At 55.6% G+C, this 22,831-nt stretch overlaps 1 protein-coding gene across 6 annotated transcripts in view; it reads left to right on the forward strand.

The window, feature by feature from the left end:
* CHST3 (carbohydrate sulfotransferase 3) overlaps window positions 1–22,556 on the forward strand; it is a 33,276-nt gene extending 10,720 nt beyond the window's left edge. For 5 of the 6 annotated variants that reach the window (XM_037130574.2, XM_037130570.2, XM_037130573.2 and 2 more), the window contains 2 exons: window positions 15,832–16,055; window positions 16,716–22,556. In XM_037130574.2, the coding sequence (XP_036986469.2) occupies window positions 15,916–16,055; window positions 16,716–18,000 (1,425 nt within the window). In that variant the 5' untranslated portion in view covers window positions 15,832–15,915 and the 3' untranslated portion in view covers window positions 18,001–22,556. Of the gene's footprint in view, window positions 1–12,171; window positions 12,286–15,831; window positions 16,056–16,715 lie in introns of those variants that run through there. The other variant, XM_053663975.1, reaches the window with a different exon arrangement.
* Window positions 22,557–22,831: the final 275 nt, after the last annotated feature.

Below are 22,831 nucleotides of genomic sequence, written 5' to 3' on the forward strand. Positions count from 1 at the left end.
GGCAGGTTTCTTCTCTGAGCCCCACCCAGGGCCAGCCCACCCCGGTCCTGGCCGTGCCTGTCCCTGGAAGGGCCAGACACAGAAGGTGCCGGTGAGAGGCCTGGCCTCGATGACTGCCCAGCGTGTGACGGCGGCCTGCTCTCCGAGGGCAGGTGCCGACTCCCGGAGCTCTGAGGGGCTGCAGCCTTCAGGGGCGGGTCCCTCATCTTCTTAATGCCCGAGTCCCACGCGGCTGTGGCAGTTTCAGTTGCCCACCCCAAGGCCATCTGGGGTTTTTCCTGGCACTGTCCCCTCAGCCCCCAGGCCCCTCAGCCCCCTGCAGGAGGGAGGGGACTGCTTCAGCCCCCCCTCCTCCCCAGTCACAGGCCCAGTCACCACAGGAATAGTTTCTGGAGACTTGTCACTCTTCTCGCAGAGACAGTGGAGCAGTTTTGCTTCGCACTGTGCCCAGGTTTTCCTCTCCAGCCCTGCTGCTGCCTACCTTCAGCAGCCTGTTAAAATGACTTTTCCAAAACAAGAGTCTCACCTCAAAAGGACTTAGCCTCTACGTCTACACGTAGAAAACTGGTACTTGCTTTTATTTTATTTGTTTGGTTTGATTACATTTTATGACATAATACATGCCCGTGGTGCACGAGTGGACAGGTACAAAGGGGCACACGGCAGGGTCTCTCCCACGCCTTCCCCAGACGCCCGGCTCTCTCCACGGAGCACACCGGCACTGGCAGTTTCCTGTGTGTGAGCTGCTTTTACACTGTCCGGTTTTAAAACAATTAAAGTCGTGCTCATCGGACCTCCTGCTCCACTACTAGTCAAACCGAGGCACAGTCCGGGATGCAGCAGCAGAGTCCGGCTCCGCCCTCATCCCTGACCCTGGCCTCAGCAGTCACCTTTGACTCCGCCCACAAGACATGGAGGACACAACCAAGGGCCTCTCATCCCTCTTCCCCTGCAATCCCAGCAAGCCCGTCAGCTTGGGGTGGGGGTTGGGGGGCATTTACGAGGCTCCTGGTTATCTCCGTGTGCCCAGCTGCTCCTTCTTCATTTAACCCTCTTGTCTGGCTGGGCAGGGGCCTGCAGCTGGGGCCTGGGGGTGGTCATCTGACCACACTGCGTGTTCAAGGTCCCCTCTGTGTGGGGGCTCACGTAGGTAGGGTCTGCCCTTCACTCCCTTTGCAGAGTGTGACCCGAAGCCTCCCTTTTCCACCCTTTCCTTCCCCCCTCCCATCCTCTCTTCTCCCCTCGCCAACTTGTCTAGCATCCTTTTTGCATTCTTTCCTCCCAACTTTCTTAGTTTGTATGAGGTGCCTTACAGCAGACTTTAATTCTAATGCAAAGTGGAAAGTGATAAGAACTGCTAGAGGCAGAGAAATAGTGCCAGACCAGGAGGGCAATGGGCCGAGATTTACATCAGCAGACCTTGCCCTTCAAGTTCCTGCCTTGCACCTCTACCTGGGTGACCTCGGGCAGGTGGCTTAGCTTTTCAGAACCTCCCTTTCCCCGTCTGGATGGTGACCGTGAAGAAGGGCCTGGGAAGGTCAGTCCGTAGGTGGTAAGGATCTAGGCTGGGCCCAGGGCTGGTGTGAGAGCTGGGAGGGGTGAAAACGCTTTCCAAGTAGAAGAGGGTGACTGGCATGTGTGGGGGGGGCGGTGTCCCTCTGGGGGGGTTGGTTATGGCTCTGGGCACAGCAGGGGTTTGCCCTCAGCTGGGGGTAGACTTTGGCTGGGCACGGATGGGGGAGGGCAGCCCCCGGGACCGCCTTCCCTGTTCGGTATTTCCATGCAAAGATGGACCCTCAGTTTGTAATTTCGTAAGTGGTGACGTTGTTGTTTTTATAATAATGAATGATCGGTGCTTAGTATGCAAAGTTCAAATGAAATGGACAAATACAGTGAAGAAAGCAACAAATCGCCCCTGTCTCGCCACCGAGAGGTAATGGGTTAGTTAGTGGGTCCACACACTTCTGGAGGTATATATACAAAAAGAGGAAGCGGCAGAGAGACAGTTTTATAAATGGCGGCGGGGGAAACAGTTTAATTTAACATTAGGCCAGCAGGGTAAAGAGGCCGTCTGCCCCGAAAGCAGCCCCCCACCGGCTCTCCCCCGATGTGAGTGCACTGTGTGGGGTGGCCCATTCAGACAAATTCAGAAGGGGAGCTGGTTGGAATTAGTAGGTTCCAGCTCAAGAACAGTGGCGTTTGATCCTTTTCTTTTGTTCAATCAAAACCTCAGGCAGAGACACATGCACGTAAGTGAAACAGAGTCTTATGAAACCCACATGTCTTTGTTACATGTAATGCACTCTGATACTTTCTGTCCTACGTAGTTGTGCTCTATGCTCTTAAACAACAGAAGCTTGTCCGACCTGCCCAATTGATCGCACAACCTGAAGTTTGAAAAATGTCGCTCTCAAAGAGTGATTCTCAGGCGTGAGCGTGTGTCGGACTCACCTGCCGGCCTTGCTGCGCTCACCCCCAGAGACTGACCAAGGAGGTCTGGGGAGGGGTGCTTCTACCAAGCTCCCAGGTGCTGCTGCTGGCCCAGGACCCTGCTTTGAAATCCCACCCTCCCAGAACAGAAACCCTCCTCCTTTGGCAGAAACTATTAGAGGGTTGCCCTATTCGACAGATGAGAATTGCTAATGGCTAGCACAGAAGTGGGGCTGTGACGTCTTTGAGGATACTGGTCAGGCACTATCTTTGGGATCTTAAACCCCACCCTCCTGCAATCCAACTCCCACTATTAATATCAAGTGCTGAAGGTAGAAAAGTTCTGCTTGGTAAAGGGACATTTATACTCAGCCCTGTCTGAATTACCTGCCTCTTATGTCTCAAGCCCACAAAATTAAAACCCTCCCAGCCCTTTTGAAAACATTCTCCTACTATAGCCAGTGAAAGGTGCCATTTATCATGTGGATTTCATCTTTCTGTCCTTTCGAAAGGGAAGAAAGTGGATCAGGCATGACCAGCCCATGGGGAGAGCTGTCCCCCTGGCTTGCTGGGGTCTGCTGGGCTTCCCTGGCGGCTTCTGGATTCCCAACTGTAACTGGAACCTCTTCCTGGCATTGCAGCTGAACACCCGCATCAGCTCCCCGACTTTCCAGCCCCCTGACTCCTGGGGCTGGCCTGTGCTCTAAGCTGCCTCTGCTCTTCCAACCAGCCCCCATGCCTGTCCTCCCCCTTCACAGTCTGGGGGGGCCTCCCCGGCCCCCTCCCCAGCCTTGCAGTCCCCCAGAAGCCAGGCCTCAGCTGGGAGCAGCCTTGTGAGGGAGGGAAGTGTTAAATAGGCACAGAGCCCCTCTGTTCTGTTAACAATGGCCCGTTGATGGCTGGATGCTGCCCAGGCGGCCCCCTTGACTGGACTTTGGGGGAGGAGGAAGAACTGCAGCCCCCCGGGCAGCCATTTCTGGGTGTGAGGTTGATTCAGAGGCCTCAGCCTCTGTCTTGCCCACAGAACCTCATTCTTCAGGCCCTGATGCAGCAGTGAGAAATCCTCGCACTGCTCCCGCCCCACCCCAGGGGCAGTTCGGGGCCCCAGGAGCGATTCAGTCCAGTCTAATCCAACAATCATCTATTGAATAGCTCCTGGTCACTGAGGTTAGTGCGAAGTAGCTGTGGGGAATAAGAATAACTGCGAACATGAATTCAGTGCTTATAGTGAACCCCACCCCTGCCTGCCCAACGGTCACTGGGGAGCTTGTAAAAATTCCAACGCACAGACCGCTCTCCCCGACCGAATCTTCAGGAGTGAACCCCAGGCACTGACATTTTGTCAGAGCGCTCAGTGACTCGCATGCCCAGCTGCCGTTAAGCGTCGTGAGCCTCCTGTCGGCCAGACAGTGCCAAGGGCTCGCCTGGCAGCGTCCCACTTCGTGAGGTGGGTGCCTGTGAGGGGCTGAATAACGCCACCCTAAAGGTATCCGTACGTGAATCTCGTGCCCCTGCTGCTGTCCCTGTATGAGTTCTCCGCCCTCACACGGTGCCCACAGAAGGGACTTGGCGGTGCGATTAAGGATTTTGAGACAGGAAGATCACCCAGGATTCCCCGGTAGGCCCAGTGTCATCGTAAGGGTCCTTGTAAGGAGATTTTCTGCAGGAGAGGTCAGTCTCACCCAGCCACTGCCGGCTCCACGATGGAGGAAGGGGCCGAGAGCCAGGGGAGGTGGGCAGCCTCCAGAAGCTGGAGAAGGCAAGGAAGCCTAGGGCCTCTAGGAGGGACACAAGCCTGCTGACACCGTGACTTTAGGTCAGAGACTGATCTTGGACCTGGACTTCTGACATTCAGAACTGCAAGGTAATAAATATGCACTGGTTGAAGCCACTGAGTCTGTGGTCATGTGTACAGGGCTACTAGTAACTGTTTCACAGATGAGGGATTTGCCCGGGGTCGCACAGCTGGTGAGCTCTGGAGGTGGAACAAGAACTCAGGTGCATCCAACCACGTCCTCCACATTCTCTGCCCCTCACCACGTGGCCCCCCCTTTGCAGGCAGACAGACACGGGTTCAAATCCCAGCCCTGCCACATTCTGTCCTTGTGTCCTTTGTTAATAGTGGGGCCCATTTGGCCAGAGGGAGGCTGTGGGGCAGAGGAAAGTGGCTGTGGAGACCAATAGGAAAGGTAGGGTGGGCCAGGTTGCTTCCAGGTGAAGCGCCACGTGGAAGAGTTTGAACTTGATTCTGGGGGGATGGAGCCCACAGGAAGCTGCACTTCACGGCACTGTCTCAGGCCTGCCGTGTTGTCCAAAATCGCACAGCAAGTTGGTGTCAGGTCCTGGCAGAGCAGGTCCTGGCCGGGATGCGGAGCTGCCCGCTGCTGTGCAGCCCCCACTTCCAACCGCCCGCTCAGCGATGCAGCACAGTGACTGATTCACGGGCTCTGCAGCCAGGCTGCCTGCGTTCCAATCCCAGCTCTGCCCTGCCACTGAGGACAAGCTGTTTGGCCTCCGATTGCCTTAGAGGGAGGTGGTGGTTATTATGCATTATTATCCAGGAAGGTACTGCTGTACCTTCCTCATAGGGTTGCTCTGAGGGCTGAATCCACGTGTGCAAAGTATTTGGAACAGTGCCCGGTCCATTTTCAGTGTGAACTTCCATTATTCTTCAGCTCTGCTAGGAGAGGGGCCGTGTCTTTCCCTGCTCAGTCCCCTGTGCCTCCTCCCGTGCTGGGCCCAGAACAAGGACTTGGCGAATTAATTTACTTGTGGAACTGAAGCTGTTGTCATCCACAGGTTCACTAGATACTTCTTCAAATGTTTTCACTTTTTAAAAGTCCCACCTTAGTTCTTCAAACCCTTCTCCCCCTCCCTCTTGCCTGGGAGCTGCAGAGTTGCTGGAAGCAGCTGGAAGCTTGCTTTGCCCCGTGCTAACTCCCATGCGCAGTTCCAAGGTGACCTAGATGTCTCCGGGTCTCACCAACCGGTGAGGGCCGGTGCTGCCCAGTCCTCCCGGCTGCCCGATCCTCCCCCCAAGGCTGTGCCTGGCTCCCTGCTGAGGTCCCCAGGGATCTCCGGGCACACTGCTTGGGTATCGAGTCTTGTGGGGTCTCACAGGGACTGCGTGCCTGCTCCCAGCTCCTCTCTGACTGGAGCTCCTGCCCCTCTTCCCACCAGTGGGGGTGGGGTCAGACACCGTGGGTTCCCTCCGGAGCCCCGCCCCCTCTGTTTCTTTCCTTACGGTCAGGATGGAACTTCCTCAAATCCTGCCTCCTCTTCAGCCTCCCCCTCCGAAAGCGCCCAAGTCTGTCCTTGCCTGTGAATAGACCCCAGGAGAGCCACCAGTCGGTAATTCTAGGAAAAGTCGCACTGGGGTTCCAGATCGGATTCAACCGGTTCAGCCTTTTGCCCCGAGCAGGCCCTTCTGCTCCGTCACGTCCTTACCCACCTCTAGCTCCAATTTCCAAAGACCTCTTTAACCCCTGCCGCCTGTCGTGAGAGCTCGTTTTCTTTTCTTTTTAATTCAGTGTTTTAAGTCGTGAGATAATTGTAGATACACACGCAGCTTTAAGAAGTAATACAGAGACACCCCAAGAGCCACGACCCGGCCCGCCCGCCGGGAGCAGTGCACACGACCGCAGTGTGGAGTCACGCCCAGGGCGTGGGCGCTGCGGCAGCGGGATGCGGGCGCTCCGGGCACCACGGGCCCCTCGCGATGCCCGGACACAGGCTCCCCCACTGTCCTCCTGCCCCCGCCTCCCGTAACTCCTTCCTGGCTGCACTAATATGTTCTTCTTGCAGAATGTTGTCACCTCAAGGATATTCTAGAAATGGAATTGTGCAGTGTGTAACCTTTTGAGACTGGCTTTTTTCACTCAACTTAATACCCCTGAAATTCCTCCGAGTTGCTGTGCATATCGACAGTCTGCCTTTTTACTGCTGAGTGGCCCCCGGCATGTGAGGCCCCGGTCCCCGGTGGGGAGCCCCTGAAACCCTGCGATTTCCCGAGGGCCTTGGCCGCACCTCTCACTCCCGGAGGCGGGCGTGGCCCAGGGGAGGAGCGGCCGCTTCGGGCTGAGCCCTTGGCCGGGAGCGCTGACAGCAGGTCCGCCCGGACCGTGTCAGAACGGAGTCCAATTGCTGCACACCCTGCAGTTTGTCGGAGACTCGCTTGTCGTTGTGGGGGAAACCCTACAGTTGGTGACCAGAAGTAGTGTTCTGTGTGAAAGTAAAGGAGACACACGCGGAAGAAACCCACGGTGGGAAGAACTAGGCTTTTCCCTGCATGGGAGGGGAAAAAACCCGACTTTTTTCCTTTATAACACGGTATAAGGAAGCAGGTTTTAAACGGACCACCCAAACACAGGCCTGGAAATGCCTCCGAGCACTGACCTCCCAAGTAAAACAAGGAACAGGCCTGTTCGTCCCGCACCCCGTCTGTCCCTGGCCGGCAAGAGGTGGCAACCCCCCGCCCGTCTGGCCTGGCTGCTGGGCGGCCCTCGGTGCGGCTCTCTGCCTTTGGATTCCAGGTCCGTTAGAATCAGCTGGGGAGCTTCAGACGACTGATCGCGCCCAAACCAAAGCGAGACAAATTCAGTCGTAACCTCTTGGGGTGGGACCCGAGCCTCAGTGACTTCTGAAACTCCCCAGGCGATTTCCCCCCGTGCGCTCCGGATTTGGAAGCAATGCTCACGCAGGCTCTGCAAGTGGGCCACAGCCGTGCTGGCCCTCTGGCCTCGGCGGCACAGCAGCAGGCACCCCCCACACACACACACTCCTGCCCTCCGGGTATCGCCCACCTTTTCAAAGGCAGCGCTCCAGGCAGGCACTTCCTGCTGATTAGCCTGGGCCTGCGTATTGGAGGTGGTTTGCCCTCCCAGCTGGGAAGCCTGGAACTGTTCGGCAGCGGCCGCGTTCAGGTGTGTCCAGACCACAGAAAAAAGCTTGACCTCAGAGTTCTTCTCCGCGTCGTGCTCCCGGCGGCCAGGACCGTCGGTTGGCTTGGGCTCATGTGCGAGCAACGTTTGCTGTCCCAGCTCCACAGCACTCTGGTTCACGATGCCGTAAACCCCTCCCGGTCACCTCCGCCGGCTTGCGCTGGGCGAAGTTTGTCACTAAGTTTCTTGGACAACTTGCCACTAAAGTAAACAGTAAGTCTTCCTTTAATGTCGTCAATAGGTTTTTGGAAGCTGCAACTTTAAGTGAAATGATGTACAATGAAGCCAATTTCACCATAGGCTAATTGATATATAAACAAGATCTAAGTTTTCACAATGTATTTCTGACCACAAAAACATCACCAAACTTCTCAATAAAGATCCAGGACACTTCTAATATTAAACTCTGAAATAAACACATAAGATTCATAAAAACAAATAAGAAAGATTTTTTCCAACCCGTTTACTCCAGCTCAGGGTCTCAGGCAGTGGAGCCTGTCCTGGCAGCTCCGGGCGCCGGGCCAGCCCCCACGGCCCCGACAGCACACGCTTCCGCGGAGGGACAGGGCACACACAGAGAGAGGACGATCACCCCAGTGCCCACTTTCTGGGTGTGGGAGGAAACCGGAGGACCCCACACGCACATGGGGAGAACATGCAAGCGCCACACAGACGGTGGCCCTGGCTGGGAACCAACCTCTCCTTCCTTAACATTCTAATGAAGCGACAGGGCACAACGCGCCGCTGCTCTGGGACCTGCTGTAGAGAGCGGCGGGCTGCAGCCCAGTTCCCCTGCTCTCTTTACTCCAGTTTCTCTTATAGCCACTAACTCTCTTTTTGGGGACTGGGTGGTAAATAAAAATGGTGACAAATTCAAATAAAACAGGAGGGTATAAGTGAAAAGTGGGTCCCCGTCCCCACCCGTTTTCCCATTCCTTCAACCACTCTTGCCAATTCCTGTTTCTCTCTCCCGAGATATTATTCTAAGCCTGCCCCAGGACTCGGGTGTCTCCACCCTGATTTTTGCAGCTGCCAGGACACCACACACCCTCTTGCCCCTCACGTGTGTCACTTACATCTTGAACAGCATTTCATGTCCGCCCATACAGAGCTGCCTCTTCCTTTGTAGTCATTACAGAGTGTGGCACCGCTAAAGGTACCGTCGTTTATCTAATTCGTGTTTCCCCCCTCCCTGTTCACAGACATTAGGGTCATGTCCAGCCTTTCACAGTTATAAACAGTTTGCTGGTGTACGTGTCCTTATAACTGTGCAAGATCAGTTCCTAGAGGTGGAGTTCTAGGGTCTGACAGCATTGTATGCATTTAAAATTCTGATGGTTTTGCCACATTGTCCTTCAAATCAGACTCTCCTATCGGCACTATGAGAGAATCCCGGGTGTTAGGCTGTGCTGTGGTGACAACCAGACCCTCGTGTCTCAGTGGCTCAGCCCAGCGAAGTCTTGGTCTTCACTTGCCTCACAAGTAAGGCGGGTGGGGCGGCTCCCCAAGCATCAGCTCAGGACCTGGGCTGCTGGCAGCGTGGACTAACACAGTCGGCACATGTGGCCTCCAGTGTTGTGACAGCGAGGACAGGGAGGACCAGAGGACCGTGTGGGGGTATGCTAATGTCCAGGACTTGAAGGGGCGTACACCGCTTTCACCTGCATCCCGCCAGTCAGAACTTGGTCCTGTGGCCTCCACCCAACTGCAAGGGAGACCGGGGAAGGTGGGGGGCATGTGGGCACCTGACGGGCACCAAGCTGGTACCTCGAACTCCACCCACACGGTGTATTGCAGAACAGTTTGTTTTTCAGCCTAATGTGTGGAAAATGGCGCCACGTATCATTCCCATTTGTCCCAAGAGGCTTTCTTTAGGCAACCGGCCTCAGCCTCTTTCTGTTTTAATACTCACACTAGACTGTGTTCACACTCAAGACACACTGCAGTGGATCTGCCCACATTTTCCAAAACCCCCAAAAAACATTTTGTGGGGAAGCCTGGAGACTTTTTAATGTTGGCTCTCATTCATAAAAACATATAAAGGCATGTGGGTAATAATATAAAATTAGCCGTGTAAAGCCCCGTGCCGGCTGTGGCGCAGGGCAGACTGGCAGCGGTTCTGTGCGATTTCCTAGGGTCTCTGCAACTCTGCCTCCCCTCCCCTCTCCAAGAAAAAGCACAAGCCAAGTGGAGGGGAAGATGGAAGCACCTTGCATCCACTGCAGTTCTTTTGTCTTAAATGGATTTTGAGGGGTGGGGTAGAGATTTGTTGTTCCACTTATCGATGCATTAATTGGTTGATTCTTGTATGTGCCGTAACCAGGGATAGAACCCACAGCCTTGGGGCAAGGTTGTATCAAGACGATGCTCTTACCAATTGAGTTGCAAAGCAATGCGTCTTGGGCAAATTTTGATGGGTTAACTGGAGTAACCTCACCGCTAATTGTCGTCTGGTATGTTGTTCAGTAATGGGCTTGATCGGCTAAATGAAAGAAAGGCTCAGAGGATGGATGTGCAAGACATGTGTGCTGGAATGGAGGGTCTGCGTGAGAGGGGACTTGAGATCTGGGCTGGCACTGCTGGGCGATGCCAGAGGGCAGAATGCTGAATTAAGGAATGCTGAGGGATTTTATCTGGTAGCCACTAAGGATCCTGTAAATTTGGGAGAGCAAACTGGTTTTATCTCAGAGGCCAACTCTGATGGATTGGCAAGGCATTGAGAAGGCTCAGGAGGCTACATCTAGTCTCAGCTGGAGAGGACGATGATTGATTAGTGATGTCTGCTCCAGGCACAGGACTGCCGAGTGGTGGAGTGTGTGGCATGTATTTGCTGTCCCTGTGTGGAAGGCTCTTGAGTGGGTTACAGTGTGAGAGTCAGGGTGATAAAGTTGGGCAGGGCCTTCCCTACCCTGGGAGACAAGAAACCTACATAGCAGTGTTTGAGTTTGGTCACCGTCCAGTTGTATGCTGTGGCCATACAGCCCCTCTCTGAGACTCAAGTTCTACAGATAAGAAATGAGGAACTGTGGATAAGAAGGTTTTGTCCAAGGACAACTGAAGTTGGAAAGGCCGGCTGCTTCGTGTAAGGCTGCTGGCCTGACCCCTGCTGAGGACATGATTCTGTTCCATGGCAAAAGCCACGGGCATTCAGCTTGTCCTCGGCCCGGCAGCTCTGAGGCCTGAAGCCACAATAGTCAGAGTAGAGAAGGCTGCACTGCAAAGGTCCTTTGTCCCACCCCTGCCCCACAGCTCCTGTCATTCCTGTGGCCACACTGTGTCAGCACACTCAGCCCTTCCTGGCCACGCAGGGCCTTGTGGAATTGTGAGCAGCTCTGGCCTCTGGGGAAGCTGGGAAGAGAGTATCCTTGAAGGTTCGGCCTGTGGTGTTCCTGGGTCTCTCTCTGGCTGAATCCCAGGGGCTACCGGTGGCTGCAGCGCCTGGGACAGGGAAGATCACTGAGTTTAACTCCAGAGGAGGCCAAGAGCCCAGGATGAGATGCCCAGAGCCAAATGCCATCCACAAATGAGTAGGTGGTGGCCCGAGGAATATTTCCAGCTGGTGGTCAAGTCAGGTTCTCCCTGTTTCCTTCATTTTGATATTTTTAGGGGACGACATCCCCTGCCCCTTTCCAACACTCGCCGCAGTGTGCAAGCCACAAAATCTGCAGCAGCTGTAAAGAAAAGGCGAGCGGTTCCACTTACCGCGTCTTCGGCTTAGGTTAAACCTTTCGCTAGCATCTTCTCATTGAATTCCTTATGACCACTGAGTTTACAGTAAATGCTGTAAATGTCCCTGTTTGCAGATGAGGAAGCCACTCGGGTTTCACTTCCTTTCCAAAGATCATGGGGCTTCAAAGACAACAAGTAAAAAGCAAGGAAGTCAAGTGTGTCCACAGCTGCCGAGAGACTCACCGTGCACTTGTTCATACTCTTCCAGAGTGTCCGTCTCTGTATATATCAACATATTTTGTGTGTGTCCACACACAGTTTCTTACAAAATGGAAGCCTCCTGTAGGTGCTGGTGTGTCCTTTTTCAGTGCAGCATTTTTCTGTGCAATAAATTAACTTCATGCCAACATTCTCATCAGTGGTGCCCTCTGTATGTCCAGTGCAACACTAGCCCTGGGGAAGAGAAGACCAAGCTGCAGGAAACCACGGCTCACTCTTCAAGACGCTGTATGAATCCACTCATTCACTTTACAAATACTGCCGAGCCCTGCCATGTGCCAGGCGCTCTGCCAGGCGCTTGTGGGCGCAGCGAAGAATCAGACCGCTGTCCAAGGGGAGAGCCAGGGGGCCTCCTAGTGCCCTCCATGTCCCGTCGCCCACAGGCATCATGTGTATTTATTTGTGTATTTTTTCCTGTGGAAAATACATATACCACAAAATTGACTGTTTGAACCATTTTTAAGTGTACAGTTCAGTGGCATTAAATACATTCACACTGTTGTGCACCCATCACCACCATCATCTCCAGAACTCTTCCATCTTCTCAGACTGACTCTTTGCCCCCATTAGACTCTGATCCCCGTCCCCTCCCTCGGTCCCAGGCAGCCACCCTCCACCTCATGTCTCGGTGAGTTTGACTTCTTTAGGTGCCTCAGGTAAGCAGAACCAGACATTATTTGCCCTTTGGTGTGGGGTTTATTTCATGCGGGGTGCAGTCCTCATGGCTCCTGCATGCGTGTCTGTCACAGGGACAGCCCCGGCTTCCTTAGCGTTGCACGTGTCTGCCCTGCCGCTCCACCCTCTGCCACCACCTCTCTCCGCCCTCCACCACCACCTCCGGTGCCGCTTCTCTCCTGGACCGTTGCAGAAAGAACTAACTGGTCTCCCAGCCTCAAGTCCGCCCTCGTCCAATGCACTTTCCACACCACTTGCAAAGTGATACTACATTTTTCTTTCTAAGTTTCAGGTTAGATTTTAAAACTTCTTAAAGTGAGACATGTGCTTGGTCATCATAAATTCACACAATACAGAAGAGCATGAAATGCAAAGAATCCTCGGTGAATGTTCCATCTCTGTAGATGCGAAGCATTTTTAGCCCCCGTGTGGTTTGCATTCATTGTGCCCATGCACTGCCCATGTCCCGTCTGGTGGGACACTCACATTGCCGGTGACATGCCGGATTTCCAGGGCTGGGTGCGCATTCTTGGCCTAAATCCAGGTGAGTTCCAAACGAGCCAGCAGACTGCTCAGCAGGCTGCCGGCTGCATGGTTATGGGCGTCCTGGGCGACAGCCTCCGCTGCAGCTCCTGATCAGCCAAATGCAGCCAAGCCCAGAGCAGTGGGTCCGTTCCAAACTGGCCCAGGGCCCAGGGTTCAGCGTCAGAGGCATGGGAAGTACCTTTGCTGACTGGGAGGCTTGGACCGTTCTCTCGGGCCCTGTATATCGTGCAGCTGTCGGCTTCGGGTTTGCACAGGATGTGTCGCGCACGCAGCTGAGCCGGCCCCGACCAAATGACTGTGTCAGATGGGGGTAGAGTGTGTTCCCCCAGGCCCCCGCACAGCAAAGCAGGGCTGAGGGGCAGCCGGGCTCCTTCCCAGGCAGGGCTGGCTCCCTGAGCCTGTGGCGGCCCCACCCCCGCCACAGAGGCTCTCAGCCGCGTGGGCCACCTTGGGGTTCTGGCCCACAGCTCCTCACAAGTTCTTGGATGTCCTCTGCCACTCAGGTGACACAGACCTTCACCTGTGACTGTTTCTATTCTGTCTTGGCTGAGTTTGGACAGGTGCCCGTAGAAGGTCATAGATGGGTTTGTACTGGAAGAGGAAGTGCAAGGGTGCTCGGGTGTGAAAGTAACCATAGCCCGAAGCTGCATGCGGGAGCATCAACCATGCATTCATTTACTTCCTCATTCTTTCATTCCTTCTATTCTTTCTTCACTCACTGGTTCATCCGATAGCCTCTGGGTATTTACTCACCTGTCAGATGCTAAGCTTGAGATAGTGGGGGCTTTGGCCCTTCCCCAGCCATCTCTGAGTGTCACTTCGTGAAATAGAACCTAGCCTGCCAGGCTGCTGGATGGACTTCTGTATTCCCGAAGGGAAAATCATCTACAACAGAGGCAGGCCCAGCATTTGAGCTCCCTCTGCCTGTCCTGCCTCTGTTTCCACTCTCCAGTGGACTCAGAGACAACTCCCAAGCCCTCCCAAGCTCTCCCCTTTGGCAACATGGCATGGTTGGGGCGGCCTCCCAGCCTCCCAGCACTGCAGCCCGGCAGTTGATTCTGAGTTTTCCCTCCGTGGGCTTCACTGCTGCCATCCCTGTGCACGGAGCTGCTCCTCTCATCTCTGGCCCTCCCTCGGGCCCTCTTCTCTAGGCGGCCCCTCCTCCCGCCTGGTGGAAAGGCCATGTGAGCAGGGCCTGCAACAGCTGGAGCCATCCCTGCCCTGCTCTTGTTCCTGAGCACGAAAGGGGAAGTGGAGGTTTGCAGCCTGACACAATGTCGGGAAGGGCCTGTCCCTTATCAGAACTCGGTTCACAGCAGATTCTGGGACCCCACCTTCCCCAGGAGCTGCGCGTGGGCTGCAGTCCATGGGAGCCTCGGGGGAAGGCTCAGGGAAACCTGGGGCCTGCCTGGGAGCCATCCAGGTAGAAAGCTGTTGTCTAGTGGGGACCCCGTTTGAAGCCACGAGGGAGGCCTGCGCTTAGAGTTCAGGACCTCTGCCCACAGCCCACTTCCTTTCCAGGGTTCCCTCACTAAGATTTGTCTGGGTGCCTTTGGCTGTTTTCTCTGCTCCCAGTCATCAGCACACAGCTGCAGAGGCTTGAACTGAGAGCCCCAAAGCTTAGTTTCTTCATCCTCAAAATGGCATCCCAGGTCGATATAACCATTCAGGGTGGATGTGAAGCCACAGTGCACACCCATGGTCTGTGCCTGACGCACTCACTGAGCACACGCTTCCAGTAGTACACACAGACACATTCAGTGCACACGCTTATGGCACAAACCTACTGCACACGCAGTGCACACGGTTCCCTTATATAGAAAACAACTGCTTTTTCTTCATATTTCCCAGGAATTAAGAACGACTAGGCCTCTCCCACTGGGCTGAATGCTTTGGGAAAGACGTTCTTCCGTTCGTGCACAGGTGCTACAGCGCGCTGGCCCGGTGCCCAACGCGCGGAGTAGGGCGCTAGGGTTCTGGGCGTGAGCCACGCAGGCAGAGCGGACAGGTGACGCTGTTGTCTCCTGGAGCTGGCATTCAGGTGTCCAAAACAGGCAGTAAACAAGTACATTTCTGTCAAGAAGAAATAAAGAAGGTGGCTGAGAGGGAAAGAGATGGGGGAGGGGAGAGAGGTTGGGGGGCGAGGGAGGATTCCAGAGGAGGGGCTTGGGTACAAGTGGGCCGAGGGCAGCTGTCCCACCACCGCTCTGTGTCCAGGCAGAACTGGGGGCACTTGCCCCTGACCTTCACCATTGGCCCAGATACCCTGGAAACGTGACCTCTGCTGGCATCACGACAGGGGGGTGCCACTTGTCCTTTGGCTGTCATGTCCTTGCTGGGTGGCCTGTCATGTCCTTCCCTGGGAGGCCTGAAGGCCAAGGCCATGAGCAGGATTTTGTTAGCACTTGTGTGCTGTGGTAGGGTTTTTTCCTTTAGTTAATTATTAAAAATTAACACACTGTAAAATTCCTAACAGTGCACAGTGTTCTACAGCAAACGTAAGACTCACCCCGCCCTTCCGAACCCCCCTGTCCTTGTGAGGAGGCCACGTGTACCCCCGTAGTCGCAGTCTGTTCGCATTCAGCATCCATATTTTTTTCTCACTGAAAAAATCCATTTTTTCAAATGGGGTTACACTACATCAGAGACCCTCCAGCCTGGGATGATTTTGCCTCCCCCATCCCCCACCCCCACCTAGGGTACATCTGACAATTTCTGGAGACATTTTTTATTGTTGCATCTGAGCAGAGAGGATGCTACTAACATCTTCTAATGAGTAGAGGTCAAGGATGCTGTTAAATATCCTACAATATGCCGGAGAGCTCCCACAACAGAGAATTATCTGGTCCAAAATAGCAGTAGTGATGAGGTTAAGAAACCCCGTTCTATATAAACATATATTGTGTCTGCAGCTTGCTATGTGTACCTGAAATTACAATACATGGATTATTCACATCGGCATTTGTAGATCCTCCCCCATCAGTTTTTATTTGGGTGTTTGCAGTCTTTTGCTTTTGCAAACATTTGTGCTACAGGGAGCGTTCTTTTCCATATACTTGCTCTTGAGTCACGTGTGAGGTCAAAGAATAAATTGATGGAGGCGGCATGGATGGATCAGAGGGCTCATTAGCAGTTTAAGTGACCTGATTTCAAGTCTCTTTGGGGCAGAGTCCGTGACAAGAGTGCTTCTGGGTTCCGGCTGCCAAGCAGGGCCAGGACCCTCAGAAGTCTGGCGGGAAAGCTCCTCTACCCTCTCATCCGCAGACAAGGCTGACAGCCCATCTCTCCACAGGATGAGGGCGTCCCCCACCTGAAGACAACGAGCCCGTCCTGAGTGACGCCCCGGAGCTGAGTGCCCACGGCCCCACCCTTCCCCATGGAGAAAGGACTTGCTTTGCCCCAGGACTGCCGCGACTTTCTGCACAGTCTGAGGATGAGGAGCAAATATGCCCTTTTCCTGGCTTTTGTGGTGGTGGTTTTTGTCTTTATCGAAAAGGAAAATAAAATCATATCAAGGTGAGGGGTGCAATCACAAGTCTTCCTTATCGAGGGGGCTGGGGAGAGGCGGCCATCGGCCACCCTGGGCCTGCAGAGGCAACCCTGCAACCCATGCCCGCGAGGCCCTCCTGCGCCCATGCGGCGGGGTGTGCACAAGTCCCCCGTGGTGAGGTTTGGGCTCTGGACATGGGCCACCTGGGTTGGAATTCTGATTTCGGCCCTTTCCAGCTGTGACAGCTTAGACACAATATGGAACTTTCTGTCTTAAGTTCTTCTCTGAAACATGGCTTAATGGGGGGACCTGCCTAACTATAAAGATTAAATGAGAAAATGTAAAAGCTTTTAGCCCAGTGCCTGGCACATAGTTGATGTCTAGTACTTGCCAGAAAGCATCCGCCAAGACAGGTGGGACTTGGGCTGAGTCCGTGCCCTGCCTGTGTTGCTCACCTGCTCATCCCTTATGGGCTTCTTTTCCACCCCACTTCTCTCCCTCCCCCTCTACCGCTTTCTCCTGTGACTGTATCCCAAATCGACTACCTCTTACCCTCAAATTCTTGCCCCAAGTTGGCTTCTGGGGAAACCCAACTAAGACAGGCTTTGGGTTATCAGCCTGGGAGGCTACACAGGGGATGGAGTCCCCAGCCAGTTACTGACCCTGGTCTCCCCCTGTCCTCACAGGGTCTCGGACAAGCTGAAACAGATCCCCCAGTCCCTGGTAGATGCCAACAGCACTGACCCAGCCCTGGCCTTGGCTGAGAACGCATCCCTCCTGTCCCTGAGTGAGCTTGATTCGGCCTTCACGCAGCTGCAGAGCCGCCTGCGAAACTTCAGTCTGCAGCTGGGCTTGCAGCCCGCCCAGGAGACCCAGGGGCAGGTGGGGGAGGAGGAGCGGCTCCCAGGCCCCGTGGAGCCCCGACCCCGGCGCCACGTCCTTCTCATGGCCACTACGCGCACTGGCTCCTCTTTCGTGGGTGAGTTCTTCAACCAGCAGGGCAACATCTTCTACCTCTTCGAGCCCCTGTGGCACATCGAGCGCACGGTGTCCTTCGAGCCGGGAGGCGCCAGCGCAGCCGGCTCGGCCGTGGTCTACCGCGATGTGCTCAAGCAGCTCTTCCTGTGCGACCTGTACGTGCTGGAGCATTTCATCAGCCCCCTGCCTGAGGACCACCTGACCCAGTTCATGTTCCGCCGCGGCTCCAGCCGCTCGCTCTGCGAGGACCCCGTGTGCACGCCCTTCGTCAAGAAGGTCTTCGAGAAGTACCACTGCAAGAACCGCCGCTGCGGCCCGCTCAACGTGACGCTGGCCGCCGAGGCCTGCCGCCGCAAGGAGCACATGGCGCTCAAGGCCGTCCGCATCCGGCAGCTGGAGTTCCTGCAGCCCCTGGCCGAGGACCCCCGGCTGGACCTACGTGTCATCCAGCTGGTGCGCGACCCCCGGGCCGTGCTGGCCTCCCGCATGGTGGCCTTCGCCGGCAAGTACGAGACCTGGAAGAAGTGGCTGGCCGAGGGACAGGACCGGCTGAGAGAGGAGGAGGTGCAGCGGCTGAGGGGCAACTGTGAGAGCATCCGCCTGTCGGCGGAGCTGGGCCTGCGGCAGCCAGCCTGGCTGCGGGGCCGCTACATGCTTGTGCGCTACGAGGACGTGGCCCGCAGGCCCCTGGAGAAGGCCCGGGAGATGTACCGCTTTGCAGGCATCCCCCTGACCCCGCAGGTGGAGGACTGGATCCAGAAGAACACCCAGGCGTCCCGGGACAGCAGCGGCATCTACTCCACGCAGAAGAACTCCTCCGAGCAGTTCGAGAAGTGGCGCTTCAGCATGCCCTTCAAGCTGGCGCAGGTGGTGCAGGCTGCCTGCGGCCCCGCCATGCACCTCTTCGGCTACAGATTGGCGCAGGATGCCGCCTCCCTCACCAACCGCTCTGTCAGCCTGCTGGAGGAGCGAGGCACCTCCTGGGTCACGTAGGGGCCTGGGGCCACATGCAACCCTCCTCATGAAAGTGCCGCCCTGCCTTCCTCACCCAGGCCAGCTGTGAGCTGGTGGCGCTTGCAGAGGATGGCGGGTCGCCCCGCTGGGAGCAGGCGCCCCCTGCTGTAGAAGTAGCCCCCAGGCAGCTCGCTCCCCCACCAGGGCCGTGGGCTGGGGTTTCTTGCTGAGAACAGGACAGTGCCCTGCCCCCTTGAGGGCCATCCAACCAAGACCCATGGGGCAGGCCCAGCCTATTGACAGTGTGTCTCTCTCACACACATGCACACACACATGCACGCAGAAACGCACCTGAAGCTGAAGCACACATAAATGCCTGTAGACCTCGTGGGCCACAGTCCAAACCTTTAACAGCGAGAAGGGGCTGTGAGCACTGAGCACAGTCCCTGGATTTCTGTACAACGCACTGTGGATTCTGGGTGGGCCCCTCTGTAAAGGGCTACAAAAGGCACACGCAGGCACAGGAATGAGTACTGCATGCACACCACACGTGGGAAACATCATAAAAACACAATCCCACACACACGCATATGTGGACACACAAGCTTTCCCACTGCTTTAGGCCCACAGGGTTTATCTGTATCACACACTTGAGAGGAGCTTTTAGTTATGTGGGAGCAGGGGAAGGAAATACGGCCTCGGCCACAGCCCCGCTCTCGGACTGGGTTGGGATGAACAGTGGACACAGAACTGCCGAGTCCATACCCCGTGTCCGCGTGGAGTCTCAGGGCTGCCTCCGCTGGCCCGTCCACGTCCTCACTGCTGGCAGGCAGGATATTCTGAAATGGTGCTGTTGATCCTCACGTGACTGCAGCCCCAAGTCCCCATCCCAGCTTGGCTGGTGTCCTAGCGCGGGTCCGTATTTGAAGGCCACCTCAGGCCAGACTGGCAGGAGCAGCTGTGATCCCTGGAAGCAACAGGCACCTCACGGGTCCCGCAGCTTCCAACCAGGCCCCTGTGGGGCAGGGCCCGGTGGCAGTCCAGGGTGCTCCCGGGGGAGAGGTCCCATCGGGATAGCCCCTCCCCTGAGAAGACAGGGAGAGATCAGCCCCCTGGTTCGTAGCCAGAGTTACATGGTTAGTGTCTGGAATTCCTCCTTTAGGGCTCCGGGAAGAGTATTGCTTAACTTGGGATGGGCTTGGTATTTGTTTTCTGTTTTTTGGGGGGGTGGTTAGGGTATTTATGGCTTGGTGTTTTGTTTTGTGGCTGTGTTTTCATTTTTGTTTCTGCCGAAGTGCCTCTTGGAAGCAACCTGCGCCCGAGGGGCTGGGGCTCTGGGAGGGCTAGGGAAGTGCTCTGGCTCTTGCTGGAGGCAGAGGAGGAGGAGGAAGAGCTTCCTTCCAGAAGGAGCAAAGCCTAGGTGGCCACGCGACGGCCCACCGGGCTCTTCTGTCTCAACGCCACGTGAAAGGAGTCTCAGAAACCACCAGCATCCTTTGGCCCCTGTCCAGGAGCAGCACAAATGAGCAGCCCTCACCCCTGCCCCGAGAAGAGGCCAGATTAAATCTCTCTCCCAGGCCCGACCACACTTCCTGAGGGGTCAGGGCCCACGACCAAGCAGCAATGTCCCCAAAGTGGAAGGCTTTCCCCACTCCCAACCCAAGCCGAGGAGCAAAGCTCAGCCCCATCTCAGAACTTGCAGGAAGCTGTGACAGTTCACTGAGGGCAGTTTCTGATTTCCTGGACGACCTCTCCGTCCGAGCCGTCCCGCTCGCTGTCAAACCCAGGGGGCTGCGTTTCGGCTTGAGGAGTGTGCACGAGAGGGAAGAACAGGCTCTGAGTCCCCCTGGTGTTGCCGTGGGGAAGGAAGGGGCGTGTCCGGCTGGAAACTGCCTTTTGAAAAGGTGAGGATGGTAGCCATCTACGGGATCCATTATAATCAACGTACTTGAGCTGCTGGGTCTGCATCACCATGGACTTCAGTCATTCCCGGAGGTCTCCATTCTAGGTTTCCCAGCCCAAGAATAAGTTGTGCAGGGAGCTGGCTCGAATTTGGGGTCCAAATGGACTCCAGCCCTGAGAACTTGACAGAGGGGGGCCAGGATTTTTCTGGCAGGCCCAGAAGTCCCAGCAGTTCTTCCCCAGCCCCTGCCCCGCTCCCTGTGCTGCTCCCTGCGCCGACCCAGGGCCGGCAGGGGCACGCTCCTCGGTCCAGGGTTCTTCCTGGGTCCTCCCAGTGTGAACAGCAGACTTCCTGCTTTCCATGTGCAGGGCCAAGGCCTCCACCCTGAGCTCTGGAGACCTTTGGGACTTCTCAGGACATTGGCAGTGTGTACTCTGCCAGTCGACTTGATTTATTTATTTTGTGAAAAAGAAGAGACAGAAATGCATGATTGTTTGCAGGGACTCAAAGCTGTACCCAAATCAAGAAAGACAAACTAATAATAATAGAAACTGTGCACTCGCCCCACACAAGGACACTGCGGGACGATTCAGAATACAAGAGGGAACCAAACCAAGACTGTGAGAGTCATGGTGGTCCCAAGCTTTTGTTTGAGGAGGTTCCTTCGTTTGCTCTTGTTGATTCGAAGATGCAACAGAAAGGCCCTTTTCTGCTGTACAGCCTTCACCCAGGTGCCTGAAACATGACACAACCTGAGTAAGCGTTGCCTTGGGGCCCTGGGGGCTTGGGGAAGGGCAGGGTGGGGTGACTGCTGCCTTTCCGTGACCGTGACCGGGGCCTGGTCGGAGCCCTGCCGTTGGGGTTTTCGGCATGGAACTTTGCTGGGGAAGGCGGTCTGGCCAGAGGCTAGTGCCTTCCTTTCCAGAATTCTCTGCTGCTGGGGAGCCACCAAGGTCCACCTGCCCGGAGACAGAGGGAGCAGCTGAGGCCTCGCCTCACAGTGGCTGGCTTCCCCAGAACAGGAGGCCCATTCAGCAGTGCACACTTACTCATTTTTTTCTTCTTCAAGAAGATCCCTTTAGCCTGGCCTATATAAATAGCTCCGAACATTCCAGACCGTGGTGAGACGGGGCAGTGTCTGACAGCCGCTGGCCATCGTGGCCACTGCCCATTTCTGGCTTCTCTTCTGTGCCTTGTTTGTGAACCTTGGCGTGGATGAGGGCACAGGGGAGAAGGGTCGGTGGGGGCAGCTCTGTCACACGCCCCCACAGGCTATCACTGATTTATTGCTGAGAGGCATGAGGAATTCTAGGCTTGTCCCTTTATGTGATGCACACTTGAAAATAAATGACTAAATGAACAGAACAAAACTGTTCAAAATGAAGAATTGACTCCCTACCTGCCAGCACCGTCAGACAGAGGCCAGTCTAACGGGGCGGCTGCTGACCAAACCCCCAAGAACAGAAGCCACCCACTCCAGCCACGATGGTGGCATCTCTCCCTGCCACCTCTGCCATCTATCTGACAATAGAACAAGTTCCAGCAGGAGGTCAGAGGGTCCCTGACCCTGCAAGTCTCTTCCGGCCCTGGGGGACCCTCCCACTCCAGGGTCTGTCTTCGCTGGCTGTGGGGCCTGTCCTTAGATAGCCCTGAATTGTGAGGGACAAGAGCAGAAGACCCGGTGGCTGTGTCCCCCAGGAGACCCTCCCACTCCAGTCCCTGAAGGCTGAGTGCAGTGGCGGGTCTCAGAAGGGCGGTTCCTGAGTCAGGAAGAGCTACGGAGAGAGGAGGCTGGGGGAGCGGAGGCCTGCAGAACTCAAAAGGGTCTTGTCAGTCTGTACATACTGAAAGGAGCATCCGCTGAAATCCAGGGGCCTCAGCTTCCTGAGTTCACTCATGAAGACTCCCAGGATGTGGTCTAGCTGGACAGGAGGGAGGAGGCCCGGGGTTTCCTGAATGCAGCCTCGATGCCTCTCCACCGCCACGGTTTCAGGAATAGTTGGAGCTGCTCTTGACCTCAAAAGGACAAGCAGAACTGTTGACTTCAGATGTCTTAAGAGCTTCAAGATCCTTGGTCTCGTGTCCTTTGTCATTCCATGACTGTGCCCGGGGAACCAATCAGTTACGTGTTTCCAAGGGTACGGTCACGCGCCATCCACCTGAGCCTGGCTCATACCGTACTCAGATATGCTGTCTGGAAAATGAAATGCCCATGTCCCTGCTTCCTCTAACACCGGGCCTGGCCTGGGTGACCCTGAGTCCCCCTCTCATCTGTGTGCTTTGGACCAAGTCTGCATGGCTCCCCCGCTCCCTCCTGGATCCTGCAAGCTGTCTTTTTGCCAAGACCTCGCCTCGTGTCATGTTTCCTGGCCACATGGTACAGGACACTCCTTGCATGGCCATGTGTGGCTGTGATGTGTACATATGTGTCCACATGTGTGTATGTGTAGCGTGCAGTTCATTCAGCTCGGCCTCATTGCTCCCGGCCCCGTGCCATCGATGTCCCAGACGACCTCGCCATGGCTCCAGTCCGCCGTCTCCTGGGAACAAGGGAGCTGCCCTTCAGAGAGCTGGCAGCCACCACCGGTCAGGGTCTGCTTTGTGGAACAGAATGTGAACCCATCACTTGATGGCTTACTTGACTTATTTAATTAAAAATGAAACGTGCAGTGAGCAAAATGTGAAGTGTGTCTGCCTTCCTTTTGCACTCATTCTCAACAGCAATCATAACAATGAACAGGAGAAAATTGGCAGCTGGAGGAATGGGGTGGCTTCTGGCACGAAGCAGAGCAGAGGAAACCCTGACTCCTCCCGAGGCGTGAAAGGCAGAAGGGAAGTGTGGCTGAGCGTGGGGGCCGCAGTGAATATGCCGCAGGCCACCGGACGGTGGAGCTGGTGGTGACTGCGTGCAGCTGGCTACAGGAATGAGGTCGGGGAGATAAATACCCAGGCATCAGGGGGCAGGAA

Source organism: Artibeus jamaicensis, unplaced genomic scaffold, assembly GCF_021234435.1.
Source record: "Artibeus jamaicensis isolate MK-2021 breed Jamaican fruit bat unplaced genomic scaffold, CSHL_Jam_final contig_332, whole genome shotgun sequence".
NCBI classification, from domain to species: domain Eukaryota; kingdom Metazoa; phylum Chordata; class Mammalia; order Chiroptera; family Phyllostomidae; genus Artibeus; species Artibeus jamaicensis.